Here is a 16,885-nt window from a genome sequence, read left to right on the forward strand (position 1 = left end):
GAGTGTGGTAAGATTTTGAACACACTCTTAATTCTCCTATATATTTAGCTGAGAAAGAATCAGAGGTATCTCAAATTAAAAAATAAAAAATAAAATAATAAAAACAGGCGGGGGCAGGTCCCTAGCTGGCTCAGTTGGTAGAGCATAGGACTCTTTATCTCAGGGTTCCTCAGTTAAAGCTCCACAATGAGTGTGGAGCCTGCTTAAAATAAAATAAAAATAGGGGAGCCTGGGTGGCTCAGCAGGTTAAGCATCTGTGTGACTCCTGATTTTAGCTCAGGTCATGATCTCAGGGTTGTGAGATCAAGCTCCATGTCAGGGTCCATGCTGGGCATGGAGCCTGCTTAAGATTATCTCTCTCCCTCTCCCCCTTAATTAATTAAAAATAATCAGGGGCACCTGGGTGGTTCAGTTAAGCATCTGACTTGAGGTTATGATATCAGGGTCGTGAGATGGAGCTCTGCGTCAGGCTCTGTGCCTAATGCGGAGTCAGCTTGGAACACTTCCTCACCCTCTGCCCTTTTCCTCTGCTCGTTCTCTCTCTCAAATAAATCTTTAAAAAAAAAAAGTTACTAAGAAAATAGATCTTAAAAGTTCTCATCACAAGAACTTTTTGTTCGCTATGTATAGTGACAAATGTTATCTAGACTGATCATTTTGCAAATATAAACAAATACTGAATTCATTATGTTGTATACCTGATACAAATATATCTCAATTATATCTGTTTTAAAATCAAGAAAGAAAAAAACAAAACAAGAAAGGAAAAGATATGTGGGGGAAAATATACTGAATAAAAATGGGGGGGGGGCAACTGGGTGGTTCAGTCGGTTAAGTGGCCAATTCTTGATGTTGGCTCAGGTCACGATCTTAGGGTCTCCGGGTCCTGACATAGAGCCCGGTATCTGCCTTCCTGCTGAGCAGAGTTTGCTTGAGATTCTCTCTCCCTCTGCCCCCCCATCCCAATAAATAAAATCTTTTTTAAAAAAAAATTGGGAGTTACTTACAAGAGTTCTAAATTGCCCAGTATTAGAGGCTTGATGTTTTTGTAATTGAAAACAACAGTCAGATTGGTCATTTTAAAACTTGATAGGTAAAAGTATCAGGATACTTTGTAGTGATGTTTGTGGGGCATGTTATATGCGCTGCTCATAACTAGCCTTAGATCTTTAAAACAGTGGTTGGTCATGAAATTAAAGCTTTTCAATTAAAAGTGAAATGTAGATCTAAGGCATTCATTTTCCATGAATTACTTAACCAATTGATAAAATGTGAAATAGGTTTCTCAAGCAAGGTCTGCAGCACCTTTGTTAGTACAAATTCTTTTTTTTTTTTTTTTTAGTACAAATTCTAAGACTGAAAATTAAAGACCGAGTGTCTTTAATTTTCAAACTGAATTCTAGTAGCTGTAAGGCTATGAGAAAATTCTTCAGGTGCTCACAAACATTTTACTAGATCCTCTTTAGCTATCTTATATATTATAGTTTTTAAATACCCACTTAGTCAAAAGTAAATAAATAGATAAAATTAAAAAAAAATCCTACTCAGTCAAATGCATTAACTTTTCTGTCTGGTTCACTCTCTTCTTGTGCAGACTTCATCATAAAGTATCTGTTGTCCTCTCTGCTTATTGGAGAATATACTAGAAGACAATTACTGACAAGTACAAATGTGTGTGTCTGAATCAAGATTTTTCTGGGTCTGTGCAGCCAAAACAAAATACGTAAACCAAGACAAAACTAGCAAATTGATAAAAATTAATATTTATGATACATTCTCTTGATGAGGCGCTTTTCATAGATTGCTGGTAGGCAAGTGGAGTGGTACAAGCCTCATAGAGAAGCATGTGATAACATCTCATAAATATACATATGAATTTACCTTTTGACCCAGCAATTCTGCTTCTAAGAATTTACCCTAAAAGTATGTCTCACAAAAGTATATATGTCAAGGCTGTTTATTGGAGCACTGTTTATAATTGCAAAATACTGGAAACAATCTAAGTGCCTATACATTGGAGAATGGTTGAGTACACATGGCCCACCCACACAGTGGGGTGGTTTCCCAGGATAAACTCTACTGTTAAGTAGAAAACACAGTGCAAAAGAGTATCTACAGCCAACCAACCATTCTTTGGTGTAAGAAAGAAGTTGTTAGAGAACAGACACATACGCACATTTCTGTTATCTACAGATGGTGAGAAAAGGAAGGATGGCAGGACATCGGGAATGCGGGGAGTAGGCATGCAGGGAGGAGGACATTCCTGAGTATACCTCTCAGAATACTTCTGACTTTTGGAAGCATGTCAGTGTTTTACAAAGTCAAAAATAAACAATATGAGTAAGTAAATCAAGAAGAATGGCAGAGAAAGGGCAGCCCCGGTGGCGCAGCGGTTTGGCGCCGCCTGCAGCCTGGAGTGTGATCCTGGAGACCGGGGATCCAGTCCCACATCGGGCTCCCTGCATGGAGCCTGCTTCTCCCTCTCCCTCTCTCTCTCTGTCTCTATGAATAAATAAATAAAATCTTAAAAAAAAAAAAAAAAAAAAGAATGGTGGAGAAAAGCCCAGAACACAGATAGAAACAAATAAATGAACAGTGTAACCATACTGAAGAGAAAAAAGAAACCAAATAGGTCTTAATTTTTTTTTAAAGAGTTATTTATTTGAGAGAGAGAAAGTGCAAGCAAGTGGGGGTGGGAGGGTAGGGGCAGAATAAGACGGGGAGAGAAGCTCAAGCCAATGACTCCTTGCAGAGTGCAGAGCCTGACGTAGGGCTGGATCTCACCACCCCTTTTTTTTTTTTTTTTTTCAATCTCGCAACTCTTGAGATCATGACCGGAGCCAAAAACCAAGAGTCAGACCATCAACCAACAGTGCCTCCCATGTGCCCCCCACTTTTTTTTTTTTTTTAAGGGAGAAAGTCTTAAGCAGACTCCACGTTGAGCATGGAGCTAGACACGGGGCTCGATCTCACAACCCTGAGATCGTGACCTGAGCCAAAACCAAGAGTCAGACCGTAACCCACTGCACCCTACCCAAGTGTCCCCCAAATTGGAAAATTTTAAGCAACAAGAGAAGTTATGATAGTAATGGCTTTTAACCAGCTGAATAATGCAAGAATTCATGAATCCATTTTGGTATAAATAAATGGGAGGAAAAAAAAGCCCTTTCTTGGAGTAAAATGCCAGCAAGTAAATGCAGAAGGACTAAGAGACTATCATAGTAATGACTGCTTCAGGCAGAAAAATCTGTGGATATAAAGACTAGTGGATGAAAATCTGATAAATCACAATCTCAGAGCATCTCCCCACAGATGCTGATTAATCACAAGGGGAATAAACAGTGACTTTATAGTGGAGAGTGAGGGTACACACCACACCTTAACCAAGTAGTCAAGATTCACAGGCTAGGAATGGGATAGATCAGCTTCACCGGCCTTCTGAGAACACAACATTGCTTCACTGGTAATACTGCTCAAAATGCATGAACTGAATTAAATTCAGAAATATCAGAAATCTCCAATGTGGGATATGTAACCAGCCTGTCCTCAACTAATGGCGAGGACAAAGAAACACCGAATAACTACTTCAGATTTTTTTCTCCTGCCCCTCACTGTGGCCTCCCTCCCTCCTAATTTTTTCAGATTAAAGGGGACTCAAGTTTAGATGGGACAACCAAACGCAGTGCTTGGTTCTGGACTGCCTCCCAGAACACAGGAATGTTTTTTTTCTCTTTTGCTACAGGGGAATTTTTTTTTAAGGTTTTATTTATTTATAATAAATCTTAATGCCAAGAGACACAGAGAGAGACAGAGACACAGGCAGAGGGAGAAGCAGGCTCTATTCAGGGAGCCTGACATGGGACTCGATCCCGGGTCTCCAGGATCATGCCCTGGGCTCAAGATGGTGCTAAACCACTGAGCCACCCGGGCTGCCCAGCTATAGGGGTATTTTAATAGGATAATTAGCGAATCTAAATAAGGGCTAGAGATTAAATAAGTATTGGATTAATATCTTAATTTTGATAATTTTAGTATGATCATAAAAGTTCCCTTTTGTAACACAAAGTAAATATTTAGAGTAATGAGGCCTTATATGCAACTTAGTCTTAAATGGCTCAGATATCTTTATATGTTTAACTACAAAGAAAGAGGGAATGATAAATGTGGTAAAGTGTTCTACTTTGAAGAATCTTGGAGAAAGATATACAGGAAATCTTTGTACTATTCTTGCAACTTTTCTGTACGTGTTCAGTTCTCTTGTATTAAAAGGTAGTAATGAATTAAAAATTAGGTGCTAAAGTTATTTATAATAACCCCCAGTTATCAAATTAATTTCTCAATTTATAATATGTGTATCTTATAATTTAAAATTACCTAATAAATTCACACTAATAAAAACTGCCCAAAAGATTTGTTCGTAAAATGCCAGCACTACAATAACTTGGAAAACATGGCTCTTAGACTGCTTCTTACTGAGAAGAACAGATACTACACTTTATCTTAGCCAAAAGGCCGAGAAGCTATTACAGTGCTTTTTATTTTTTTATTTTTATTTTTTTACAATGCTTTTTAAAATAAAGTTTATAAGGGGGGACACCTGGTGCCTAGTCTGTTAAGCACCTGCCTTGGGCTCAGGTGCTGCATCAGGCTCTCTGCTCGGCGGGGAGCCTGCTTCTTCCTCTGCCTGCTGCTCTACCTACTTGTACACACACATGCTCTCTTTCTCTCCCTCTCTAATAAATACATAAAACCTTTAAAAAATATATAATATACACAATAAATGCATAATTTATAGAGGTGCCTGGCTGGCTCAGTTGGTATGCATACAACTCTTGATTTCGGGGTTGTCAGTGCAAGCCTCATGGTGAGCATAAAGCCTACTTAAAAAATATATAGTTTAGGGACGCCTGAGTGGCTCGGCGGTTAAGTGCCTGCCTTCGGCCCAGGGCGTGATTCTAGGGTCCCGGGATTGAGTCCCACATCGGGCTCCCTGCATGGAGCCTGCTTCTCCCTCTGCCTGTGTCTCTGCCTCTCTTAAGTGTCTCTCTCTCTGAGACACATAAAATTAAAGAGACATATAAAATTTAAAAAAAAAAAATATATATATATATAGTTTATACTATATTTAAAAAAAATACTAACAAAAATACGAAACCGGTATAAGTGGAAAAGAAGACTTTCATAATATTCACAGCTCACAAAAGAACACCTAAACTGGGATCCCTGGGTGGCGCAGCGGTTTGGCGCCTGCCTTTGGCCCAGGGCGCGATCCTGGAGACCCGGGATCGAATCCCACATCGGGCTCCCGGTGCATGGAGCCTGCTTCTCCCTCTGCCTATGTCTCTGCCTCTCTCTCTCTCTCTCTCTCTCTCTGTGACTATCATAAATAAAAAAAAAAAAAAAAAAAAAAGAACACCTAAACTATATTTGAATTCTACATACTTCATGGGGCGCCTGGCTGGCTCAGTCAGAAGAGTGATTCTTGACCTTGGGGTTAAGAGTTTGAGCCCCATGAGGGGAATAGAGATTACTCAAATAAACAAATATTAAAAATAATAAAAATATAAATTATACACACTTTAAAGATTTCCAAAGAAAAACTATAGAATAAGAATATACAAACCTGTCATATTTTTGGGTCCATGATTCCTCTATACTTTTAAATCTATTCTGATCAAATTCTATTTCCCACTGCAAGGCATTTACTTCCTATAGAAAGAAAATAGCACTTTTCATAAAAAATTACTACAAATCACTTTAGGACATTGTGAATAGCTGAAATAAATCACTTAACAGGAACAGGTTAAAGAGAAACTATTCAAAAAGAGTCTATGACATCTATAAACACCTATCTCACAGGCCACACATACAGCAGTCAAGAAAAGCTTGCTTCCTATAAGAAACTGCTCCAAATGTTACTGCGCAGAGCCTGGATTTCTCACGGCCGCCACCTGCAACCCATTTCAGACCCACAAGCAAAACACGCCTCGGAGTTTGAGGCCAGGACACTGCCATCAAGGGAAAGTACAAGAGGCAAAGGTACAAGCCCTTCCATGGGGATTCCTTACGACCATCTTCGTGATGATGTGATGGTCAGAAAGAGGCAGGCTCTGACAGGCAAGCAGAGAACGAAAAGAAGGAAAAAGAAGAAAAAGTGACGACCTGGCAAGCCTCCTACTGCCTTAGAATGAGGAAGTAAAAAATCTTAATTCTTGACCCTGTTAACAACAGGTTTGGATTGGCTCCAAAAGGGAAGGGACTGTGTAAAACAGAAGCACAACCAACAGAGGGAATACACGAATAACATACCCTGTAGTGTGGTGACTTCTAAAGGAAATCCTATTTGAGACCTTAGTGGATAAGTCTACACTACACTAGAAGTGGCAAATACCTTCTCCAAGGATCTCTTTTGTTCCATAGTTTTTTGAAGCACCACTTGAGTGTGACTTGTGGCTTTGCCAAATATTGCCTAGGAAAAAATAAAAATCATTACCTGTATAAATTAAATTTCTCATTATTCCTTTTGCACAGTAAGGGTCACATTTTTATTTTAAGACCACAGAAAACACAGAATTTCCACAGAGACCACCTTTTATGGAAAATTTGATAGTTCCAGGGTCAGAAGATCTTGGTTTAAAAAAAAAAAAAAGAAGATCTTGGTTTGACTCTGATGAATAGGAGAATGAATGAATGAACGTTCCACACAAAGACTGGTGCATGAACAAATACAGCAGTGTTATTCATAAGAGCGCAAAAGAGGAAATAGTGTAGGTGCCCATCAAATGGTGAATGGATAAACAAGATGTGGTCTATCCATACAACGGAATATTGAACAATAAAAAAGAAGAAAACACTGACACATGCTACAGTATGCATGAGCCTCAAAAACATGTTAATTAAAGAAATCCAGACTTTTTTTTTTTTTTTAAAGAATCCAGACGCATATTAAAGCATTCCATTTGGGATCCCTGGGTGGTGCAGCGGTTTGGCGCCTGCCTTTGGCCCAGGGCGCGATCCTGGAGACCCGGGATCGAATCCCACGTCGGGCTCCCGGTGCATGGAGCCTGCTTCTCTCTCTGCCTGTGTCTCTGCCTCTCTCTCTCTCTGTGTGACTATCATAAATAAATAAAAATTTAAAAAAATAAAAATAAAAATAAAGCATTCCATTTATATGAAATAGAAAACACAAATCCGGGCAGCCCGGGTGGCTCAGCGGTTTAGTGCCACGTTCAGTCCGGGGCGTGATCCTGGAGACCCGGGATCGAGTCCCACGTCTGGCTCCCTGCTTGGAGCTGACTTCTCCCTCTGCCTGTGTCTCTGCCTCTCAATCTCTGTGTCTCTCATGAATAAATAAATAAAATCTTAAAAAAAAAAAAAAAAAAGAAAACACAAATCCAAAAGACAGGAAGGAGATTAGTGTTTGTCTGGGGTCGGGGATGGGAATAGGGAATGACTGCTAATAGGTTAGAGATTCCTTTGGGGAAATACTGAAAATACTCTAAAATTAGATCATGGGGATCCCTGGGTGGCTCAGTGGTTTGGCCTGCCTTTGGCCCAGGGCCTGATCCTGGAGTCCCAGGATCGAGTCCCACATCAGGCTCCCTGCATGGAGCCTGCTTCTCCCTCTCCCTCTGCCTCTCTCTCTCTCCTTCTGTGTCTTTCATAAATAAATAAAATCTTTTAAAAAAATAAAATAAAAATAAAAATAAATAAAATAAAATAAGATCATGATGATAGTTATGCAACTCCAAGTTTAGCAAAAATATACTGAAAACAATTGAAATTCATGGCATATAAATTTCACCTCAATAGAAACTTTAGAATCTACACCTCAATAAAAAACAACTACATTAAGCACTGATGCTTTTATTGTTTTGTTTTGTTTTTTAATTTTAATTTATTTATGATAGTCACAGAGAGAGAGAGAGAGGCAGAGACACAGGCAGAGGGAGAAGCAGGCTCCATGCACCGGGAGCCCGATGTGGGACTCGATCCCGGGTCTCCAGGATCGCGCCCTGGGCCAAAGGCAGGCGCCAAACCGCTGCGCCACCCAGGGATCCCTTTATTGGTTTTTTTTAAAGATTTTATTTATTGGAGGGCAGGCCGGGTGGCTCAGCAATTTAGTGCCACCTTCAGCCCAGGGTGTGATCCTGGGGACCCAGGATCAAGTCCTGCGTCGGGCTCCCTGCATGGAGCCTGCTTATCTCTTTGCCTATGTATCTGCCTCTCTCTCTCTCTCTCTCTCTCCCACCCCCCCCATGAATAAATAAATAAAATCTTAAAAAAAAAAAAAAGATTTTATTTATTTGAGAACAGGAGCAAAGGGGGGTGTGGCAGAGGGAGAAGCTGACTCTGCTAAGCAGGGAGCCTGATGCAGGCCTGGATCCCAGGACCCTGGGATTGTGACCTGAGCAGAAGTAGACGCTAAGCAAACTGAACCACCCAGGTGCCCCGATGCTTTTGTTTTAAAACATAAAACCCTGTTACCTATGATTCGAATGTGTAAGTGACCAAATTTGAAAACAATTTCTTACCATGCTCTGAAGAATTTTCAGTGCTTCCTCTTTACCTTCAAGCTGTCTTTGCGATGCCTCAAGTTCAGTTTTTAAAATTTCTACCTCCTGAGGAGAGAAGTAAAAGTAGTCTACATATCTGTAAGATATGCAAGCCCAAAATGATCCATTTGGATAGTTTACATGTAAGCTCAACGTGCACTCTGACTCTAGGCACTCTGGCCTTACAAAAGAGGCTGGAAATTACTCCCAGCTTCCTAAGCAGCCCAGGCAGGCTTTAGACTGAGACTCACTGTCTGGCACCAGTTGTGACTGAAAGCCCAGATCATTTGCTTTTGCCCTTCTAGACCACACAGCTAATAATCTGAAAATAACCTTTAGAGCACCTAAAATAAGCTCATAATCATCCACAGAGCTACAATAGCTACTATCAGTTGGATTATGTCCTCCCCACCAAGTAAAAAGAAGTCCAAATCCTGACTCCTGGATTTGCAGACAGGGTCTTTGCAGACACAGCCAGATTACGGTTGGGTCACACCGGATTAGGGCAGGCCCCAATCCAATGACTGGTGTCCTGAGACAGAAAAATTTGGTCACAGACACACAAGGCGGCCACGTGACAAGAGAGGCAGAGACTGGAGTGATGCACCTGTAGGCCAAGGAATGCCAAGATCAGCAGGGCAAACACCGAGGCTTTGAGCTGTCAGAGGGCACATGGCCAACTGACACCCGGATTTCAGGTTCCTGGCTTCCAGAACAGAGAAAGGATACATCTCTGTAATTTAAGCTGCCTGTTTGTGGTGCTTTGCTACAGCAGCCCTAAGAAACAATTACAGTAGCTTACTGGCTTTCACTGGAAGAGTTACACATTAAGATGGGCTTCTCATTTCCCAGAAGACAGAGACCCCTGCACAGAAACTCCTACACCCGGCAAGCTGGACTATGGGTGCCTGGGATACCTGCTGGTCTCCTGACTTCAAAGAGGTTAAATTAAGTCCGTTTATTGCAAGCCACACACCCAGGGAAGAACGATAGAAGGAAGTGTGTAACCCTTTTCTCCAGGAGCAGATTAGAGAAGTGGTAAAAGATGAGGGGCGAAAGGCAAGCTGGAGGGCGTGCTTCCCTGAATGGCTCTCTTGAGAGATGAGAAGAATGAGAAATGGAGGAGGCCAGTTGAAAGTTAAGAGCTCGATATTGTGGCTCAAGAAATATCTGGAAAGCCACAACTGCCTTCCAGACAATTTTAGTATTACTTAAAGTATCAGTGGGCTTTGTTCACTGGAGAATTTTTTTTTTTTAAAGATGTCATTTAGGGCAGCCCCAGTGGCTCAGCAGTTTAGCACTGCCGTCAGCCCAGGGCGGGATCCTGGAGAACCAGGATCGAGTCCCACGTCAGGCTCCCTGCATGGAGCCTGCTTCTCTCTCTGCCTGTGTCTCTGCCTCTCTCTCTCTCTCTCTCATGAATAAATAAAATCTTAAAAAAAAAAAAGATTTTATTTATTTGACAGAGCACATGCGAGGGGAGGGGCAGAGGGAGAAGCAGATTCTCCACTGAGCAGGAAGCCTGATATGGGGCTCAATCCCAGGCCCCAGATCATGACCTGAGCCGAAGGCAGATGCTCAACCAACTGAGCCACCCAGGCACCCCCACATGAGAATTTTTATTTAGCCAAAGTACTTACCTCTAAAGTATCATGAAGACGTTGCTTTAATTCGGCGTTTGACAATTCTGAATTTGAATCTATTAGGGAAAAACAAACAAAACAAATTTTTTTTAACTAGTTGAACACAGGACATCTGTTTACAAAATATCAAATACGATTTTTTGTCAGGAGGGAAGAATTGGAATAAACCAAATACTGATTAAAAAAAATAGGTTAAAACACTGCACTAATGAAAAGACACAAACTTTTGAAGAAAAACACTCTTTAAAAAAGGACGCTAAGAAAACTGTTAATGAACTGGTTAATTACTACATGCAAAACAGTAATTAACGTTGGTGAGTGAAGTAAATTTTGGTGTTTGGCTTAAGTACAATCAATACAGTGATATGAATATCTAAGAAATAACCTGAATTTAGTTTCTTTCCAAGGAGAATGACTAGAAGTCTCCTGTAACTTCAATTATTCTCTCCTTAATGTGATCAATTGAGACATTACACTGAGCTTCCCAGGAGCTTCATTTTCATTGTGGTCTCACTGGCAATAGAAAAACATGAAAGTGATAAATTACAAGCAAGATTAAGAAGAAGTGAAAGGAAGAAAAGATTTTTTTAGAAAGAGTATGTTGAGGGACATTAAAAAGTTTCAAAACCGTTTTTTCTTTGCTGTTCTGAACTCTCCATATGATGGTATCAAGGCAAAAACTAAATCTTGTTTTTACTCTGATGACACAAGGTTCCAGAGGGACAGGTGACACTGGGTTGGCAGTGACCAGTTCCGCTGTCGTAACACATGTGGTAGGCAGAATAATGGCCCTAACCATGAGCACACCTTAATCCCCAGAACCTGTGAATACATGGCAAAAGGGACTTTGTCCGTGTGATTAAGCTAAGGACTAGGGGTTTATCCTGGATTAACCAGGTGACCCCACCGTTCTAACAAGAGTCCTTCTAAATGAAAGAGGCAGGAAAGTCAGCGTCAGGGTGAAACAGCATGAGAAAGACTTGACCAGCCATGGCGGGCGTCGGAGATGGAGGAGGTTGGCCACAGACAAGGAGTGCATGCAGGCTCTAGCAGAAGCTGGAAAAGGCATGGGACTCTGGAGTCTCCAAAGGAACTCCAGGGGAGTTCCTCCAGGCGCAGTAAAACGTGTAAGATAATAAGTTATCTTATTATTATTTACAGTTGTGGTAATTGGGAAATTACCTATTAGCCATAAGAAACCAATAACAATATCCTTATGTAGGATGACACTAAGTTGAGATAAAAGACCCAACAAGACAGGAGCTCGTATCTCTACTGTTACATCTTGTTTATACCCCAGTGGTTTCCTCAGTTCTCATAAAGGCATCTTAGCATCATGTGCCGTTTTCAACATCTTGCTTGCAAAACTGAGCCCATCCTCTATGCATGATAAGGAACTGCAAGAAAAACAAGTAAATAATCCCATCATAATTTCAAGGATTTTGAAAGGTGGAGAAGATCCTCATGAACAACATGGTTTTTTTTGTGAATCTGAAAAACATGTTTCTTAAATTATTCTCATGTTGTTCTAATTTGTGCTTGTTCCCCTTTGATGGGGGAACTTTTACAACATGGATTATAAAAGATTCAGCCAGACAAGAGCTGTGCCACCAAGGAGGCATGGAGTCACCCCGGGTTCCCAACCATTTTGGAGTTGTAACATTCTCTCACAATGATTCTGAATTTTATTCTTTCCTTAATATATAGCATAATTTTATATTTGGTTATGATAATCTTTTGAGGGCATCTAGCTGGCCCACTCAGTGGAATGTATGGCTCTCGATCTCAGGGTTACATTACCCCCATTGGGTGTAGAGATGACATTTGAACAAGATTAATCTTTAGGTGGAGGATTTCATGACATTCCTAAAAAAAAACCCCAGAGGTACACATTTGCCTGGAGCACACCTTTCCCAGATAAGTATCAGGTTTGGACATCAGTTCATTCTGGGGCTCAGAAGCCACCTCTTTAGAGGTATGCCTGGCCCTTGCCTGAAATAGCATGCTCCCACCCCTCCAAATACTCCATGTCCCAGCACTTAGGACTGCCTGCTGTTACACAGCTGTTGACTGGTAGATTAATTTTTTCTCTCCTCCACTAGAATGTCAATTTCATGACACGGAGACTCTGTGGTTCATTCATGTACCCAGAGCCTCCACAGCCTCTGGCATCTAACAGGTACCCAATAACTATATGAATTAAAAAAAAAAAAAAAAAAAGGCTGAGGCATACCGCTGAGTCATACACACACCAAGAGCAAGGTAGGTAATTGCTGGTATCACCAACATCTGTGTTAATATATGGAGTAATCACTATACTTCAGCATTTGTACAACACTTGGAAATAGAAGCACGGGCTACTTTTGTGTTGTCACCAATCCCGAGAGGTGAATAGAGATGAATTTCCAAACTCCACTGCAGTCACCTTTACCTTGTGCTGGAAGGGTGGAAGGACAGGGGATTCATAGGACAGGAGGGTCAAGGAGAGGGCACGAGGCATTCTTACCACTGCTACTCTGGCGTCCATAGTAGGAAGGCCCGGATTCTTTAGGGCAAGTATCCTGCAAGCTCTTATGCCTGGAAGACTGAAAACTGGCCCTTCTTTCTTCCCCCTTTCCTGGAAGCGGGAGAGGGCTAAAGTTCTTTCCATCAGATCTTTTGCTAGATGTCGACAATTGGGAAACTTGCGCTTGGAAAACCGCACCAGGCCTCCTCCCGAGGCCATACCCTAAATCGCCATCCGCCAGGTCGTCCTCAGTTTCCCAGGGCTGCACCTCCGCCTCGCTCGGCGGCCTCGCCAGCCTGCTCATCGGCCAGATGCCTTAGTCACATAAGGCAGAACAGGTCACCTGCGGTTCAGAAGAGCACTTGTTTAGAACCATCAGTATGACAGGCTGGCCCTGGGGAGGGTGGGGAGGGTGTGCCAACTAGGCGGGCAGGCCTGTCCGCTTCAGGGTCTCTAACAGGTGAGGGCCTTGCAGGGAGGAAGAGACCCAGCCCTCCGATTTCAGAGGCTGCAGGGCACTGCAAGGAGGCAGGGAAGGCCTTGACTGAACCGCCGCTGATCAGGGAAAAGCGGCTCAGCCTTGGCCCAGGAAAGAGGAGGGCCGTGGTCTTGACAAGCCTGACGGCGGGAGGAAACTCAGGGCGGCCCCAGAAACCGGACATGCAGCCACTATGGAGCCCAGCCAGCCATGGTTCCCTCATGGCCCTTGTGCAGGTTGGGGGCGTGTGGCTCTCAGAGCCTCTCCTCCGGCTCTGCCCTGCTCATCCTGCTTCCGTGGGGGGTGGGGGGGCTCAGCAGTGGAGCGTCCGCCTTCAGCTCAGGCCGTGACCCCAGGGTCCTGGGATCGAGTCCCATGTCGGGCTCCCCGCAGGGGGCCTGCTTCTCCCTCCTGCCTGGGTCTCTGTGTCTCATGAATACATAAAATCTTTAAAAAACAGGGGGATCCCTGGGTGGCTCAGCGGTTTGGCGCCTGCCTTTGGCCCAGGGCGTGATCCTGGAGTCCCAGGATCAAGTCCCACGTCGGGCTCCCGACAGGGAGCCTGCTTCTCCCTCCTCCTGTGTCTCTGCTTCTCTCTCTCTATATATATATATATGTCTATCCATAAATAAATAAATAAATAAATCTTAAAAAAAAAAATCTTAAAAAAAAAAAACCCTTCCATATTTTTCCAAATCAGGCCACTAAAAGGGGGAAAGGTAGTGGGAAAGTGGGAGCTGAGTAAAATAGGAGTGGGTTCTAACCGGCCTATGATGCCTCCCCAAAGGTAGGGCAACCTGAAACTTCTCCCATGCTGGCGCCCAGGCCTGTCCAGTGGGCCAGCGTAGAAAGTAGGCTCTGTAAGAATAGAGAATTTTGTCTGTTTGCATCATCACTGCATTCCCAGTGCCGAAAACAGGATCTAAGACATCACTGGTGCTCAGAAATACTTCGTAAATAAGTGAGTGAAGGAAGGAATAAACAAATTGAAATCCTCGCCTACGGGGCAGAAAAACAGTCACCCCAGCAAGACTCCACTCTGAACACCGTGTGGCTAACTGCCTCCTCTCTTCCCAGAGGAAAACATTCCAGATCAAAATGCCATACAAGGGATCCCTGGGTGGCGCAGCGGTTTAGCGCCTGCCTTTGGCCCAGGGCGCGATCCTGGAGATCCAGGATCGAGTCCCACGTCGGGCTACCGGTGCATGGAGCCTGCTTCTCCCTCTGCCTATGTCTCTGCCTCTCTCTCTCTCTCTGTGACTATCATAAAAAAAAAAAAAAAAAAAAAAAATGCCATACAGTACACTGAGCCCTCCCTGTGTGCAGATCCCCAGCCCCTGCAGGCACCTGCCTGGTAGCTGGAGAGCATCTTAATGCTCAGCCTTGTTCCTCTCGTACCGACTATAGTTGAGAAGAACTTTCACCACCAGCCCTTTCAAAATAGCTGTTTTGATGTAGTTGTTTAGAAACATCTCATCCTTTTCTCAAGACTCAGAAAAAAAAAAAAAATCTCTTCTAAATACCCTGCTGTTTAAATAATTGTTCACCAGGACTTTCAAAAATAATTAAGTCTTAGTCTTGCATTTTTTAGTGAGATGTTTCTTTTAATCTTCCACTATTATAACCACACAAAGATGCCAGGTAAATTTGATCATGTTTGAAGGGATTTCTGTTGTTTTTAGGATTAAAGTACCATATATTTCTTTTTTTTTTAAAGATTTTATTTACTTGAGAGAAAGAGAGACAGCATGAGCAGGGGGAGGCGCAGAGGGAGAAGCAGGAGCCCCACTGAGCAAGGAGCCTGACGTGGGGCTCGATCCCAGGACCCCGGGATCATGACCTGAGCCGAAAGCAGATGCCTAACCAGCTGAGCCACCAGGCACCTCAGTACCATATATTTTCAATATTTGAAAGCAAAGACCCTTAAAGATTTGAAAAGATAACATCATAAAAGAAGGTACATGGATGGAAAAATGCTCAGTGTCATTAGCTGTCAGGGAATTGTACATTTAAACTACAGTGAGATTCTGGTGCATACCACTGTCAACTCTAAGTGCTGCTGCGGATGTGGGTACACAGAACTGGCAGAGGTGTAAGACGGTATGACTACTGTGGGAAAGTGTGACAGTTTCTTTGAAACAGGTGATCCAGCAATTGCAGTTCTGATATTTACCCAACAGAAATGGAAACATGTTCACACAAGGATGTATGCACAACTGGTCACAGCATTCCTCAAATTGGAAACAAACCCGAATGTCCATCAACAGAAAAACTGTATGATGAGTCCATACAATATAATATCTTCAGCAATAAATAACTAATGCCTAACGTATGTAACAATGTAAATGAATCTTAGAGTCATTATACAAACAGGAAGCACATGCCATGCAAAATCCTGGACAAACTAATATACCTAACAGACAACAGATCCTGGTTGCCTAGGGTGGGTGACAGGCTGACCTCAGGGAGCATGAGCAAACTCTCTGGGGGTGATAGAAAAGTCTTCTATCTTGACTGGATGAGATGGTTTGTCAAAACTCATCATCCTCACAATGGTGCATTTACTGTATGTAAATTATATCTCAATAATATGAAAAAAAATTTAAACAAATAAGGGACCTTTATCTGGATTAGGGGACAAGAAGAGAAATGTGTTCATCAGTTATAAGAATATAACTCATAAATAGGAAAATTATTGGGATCCCTGGGTGGCTTAGCAGTTTAGCGCCCCCTTTGGCCCAGGGCATGATCCTGGAGTCCGAGGATCAAGTCCCACATCAGGCTCCCTGCGTGGAGCCTGCTTCTCCCTCTGCCTGTGTCTCTGCCTCTCTCTCTCTTTCTGTGACTCTCATGAATAAATAAAATCTTAAAAAAAAAAAAAAGAAAATTATTAAACTAGATGCTTTTTTTAAATATATTTTCCTTCTTTTTAAAAATTTTTAAATTTAGAGGCAGAGGGAGAAGCAGGCTCCATGCACCAAGAGCCCGATGTGGGATTCGATCCCAGGTCTCCAAGATCACACCCTGGGCCAAAGGCAGGCACTAAACCGTTGTGCCACCCAGGGATCCCCAAAACTAGATGCTTTAAATCAGCACCGGTTCTTTTCCAATGATGTAATAATAGCACCTGTTGCTTATTTTCTGTGTGCTAGGCACTATTTAAGTGTTTTATTTAGATCATCCTATTTAATCTTGACTTTGCAAGATAATACTGTTACTGTTCGGGGCAGCCCCTGTGGTGCAGCGGTTTAGTGCCGCCTGCAGCCTGGGGTGTGATCCTGAAGACCTGGGATCAAGTCCCACATCGGGCTTCCTGCATGGAGCCTGCTTCTTCCTCTGCCTGTGTCTCTGCCTCTCTCTCTCTCTGAATAAATAAATAAATAAATCTTAAAAAAAAAATACTGTTACTGTTCAAGTCTAGACAATTACACTTAAGCACAGAGAAGTTAAGTAATATAGCTAACAAGAGAGAGAACCAAATTCTGAATCTTGATCCCTAATGTCAGAGACTGTGACATTCTTAGCTGTCATTTGAGGAATGTGAGCTTAGTATCAGAATAAGCCACGTTCCTATTACTTATGACATCATACAGAACTGAAAGTCATTTTTTTCCCCCAAATTTTTTACAAAACCATCTTGGCTCCTTCACAAGTTCATTTCCAAAATAAGTAAGTCTATTTTTATTTGTCAAGATAGACAGGA

General features: G+C 42.3%; 2 protein-coding genes and 1 non-coding gene across 11 annotated transcripts in view; 1 reads left to right on the plus strand and 2 right to left on the minus strand.

Annotated features, from left to right (window-relative positions):
- The window catches only part of CDK7 (cyclin dependent kinase 7), a 63,579-nt gene that overhangs the window by 45,986 nt on the left and 708 nt on the right, over positions 1 to 16,885 (plus strand). For 2 of the 4 annotated variants that reach the window (XM_077898081.1, XM_077898085.1), the window contains one exon: positions 5,860 to 6,708. The exons of 1 other annotated variant lie outside the window; for it this stretch is intronic. In XM_077898081.1, coding sequence (XP_077754207.1) covers positions 5,860 to 6,158 — 299 coding nt within the window. In that variant the 3' untranslated portion in view covers positions 6,159 to 6,708. Of the gene's footprint in view, positions 1 to 1,594; positions 2,590 to 5,859; positions 6,709 to 16,885 lie in introns of those variants that run through there. One more of the 4 variants, XM_077898082.1, reaches the window with a different exon arrangement.
- CCDC125 (coiled-coil domain containing 125) overlaps positions 1 to 16,885 on the minus strand; it is a 30,814-nt gene that overhangs the window by 10,367 nt on the left and 3,562 nt on the right. For 5 of the 6 annotated variants that reach the window (XM_077898078.1, XM_077898076.1, XM_077898077.1 and 2 more), the window contains exons 2-6: positions 12,705 to 13,047; positions 10,196 to 10,254; positions 8,535 to 8,621; positions 6,392 to 6,469; positions 5,624 to 5,709 (exon numbers count right to left, since the gene is read on the minus strand). In XM_077898078.1, the coding sequence (XP_077754204.1) occupies positions 5,624 to 5,709; positions 6,392 to 6,469; positions 8,535 to 8,621; positions 10,196 to 10,254; positions 12,705 to 13,008 (614 nt within the window). In that variant the 5' untranslated portion in view covers positions 13,009 to 13,047. Of the gene's footprint in view, positions 1 to 5,623; positions 5,710 to 6,391; positions 6,470 to 8,534; positions 8,622 to 10,195; positions 10,255 to 12,704; positions 13,048 to 13,946; positions 14,041 to 16,885 lie in introns of all 6 variants that reach the window. The other variant, XM_077898075.1, reaches the window with a different exon arrangement.
- Positions 4,328 to 4,524, minus strand: LOC144315016 (U2 spliceosomal RNA). The gene has a single exon (XR_013380833.1). It is a non-coding gene; the product is annotated as a U2 spliceosomal RNA (small nuclear RNA).

This window comes from Canis aureus, chromosome 5 (assembly GCF_053574225.1).
Source record: "Canis aureus isolate CA01 chromosome 5, VMU_Caureus_v.1.0, whole genome shotgun sequence".
Classification (NCBI taxonomy): domain Eukaryota; kingdom Metazoa; phylum Chordata; class Mammalia; order Carnivora; family Canidae; genus Canis; species Canis aureus.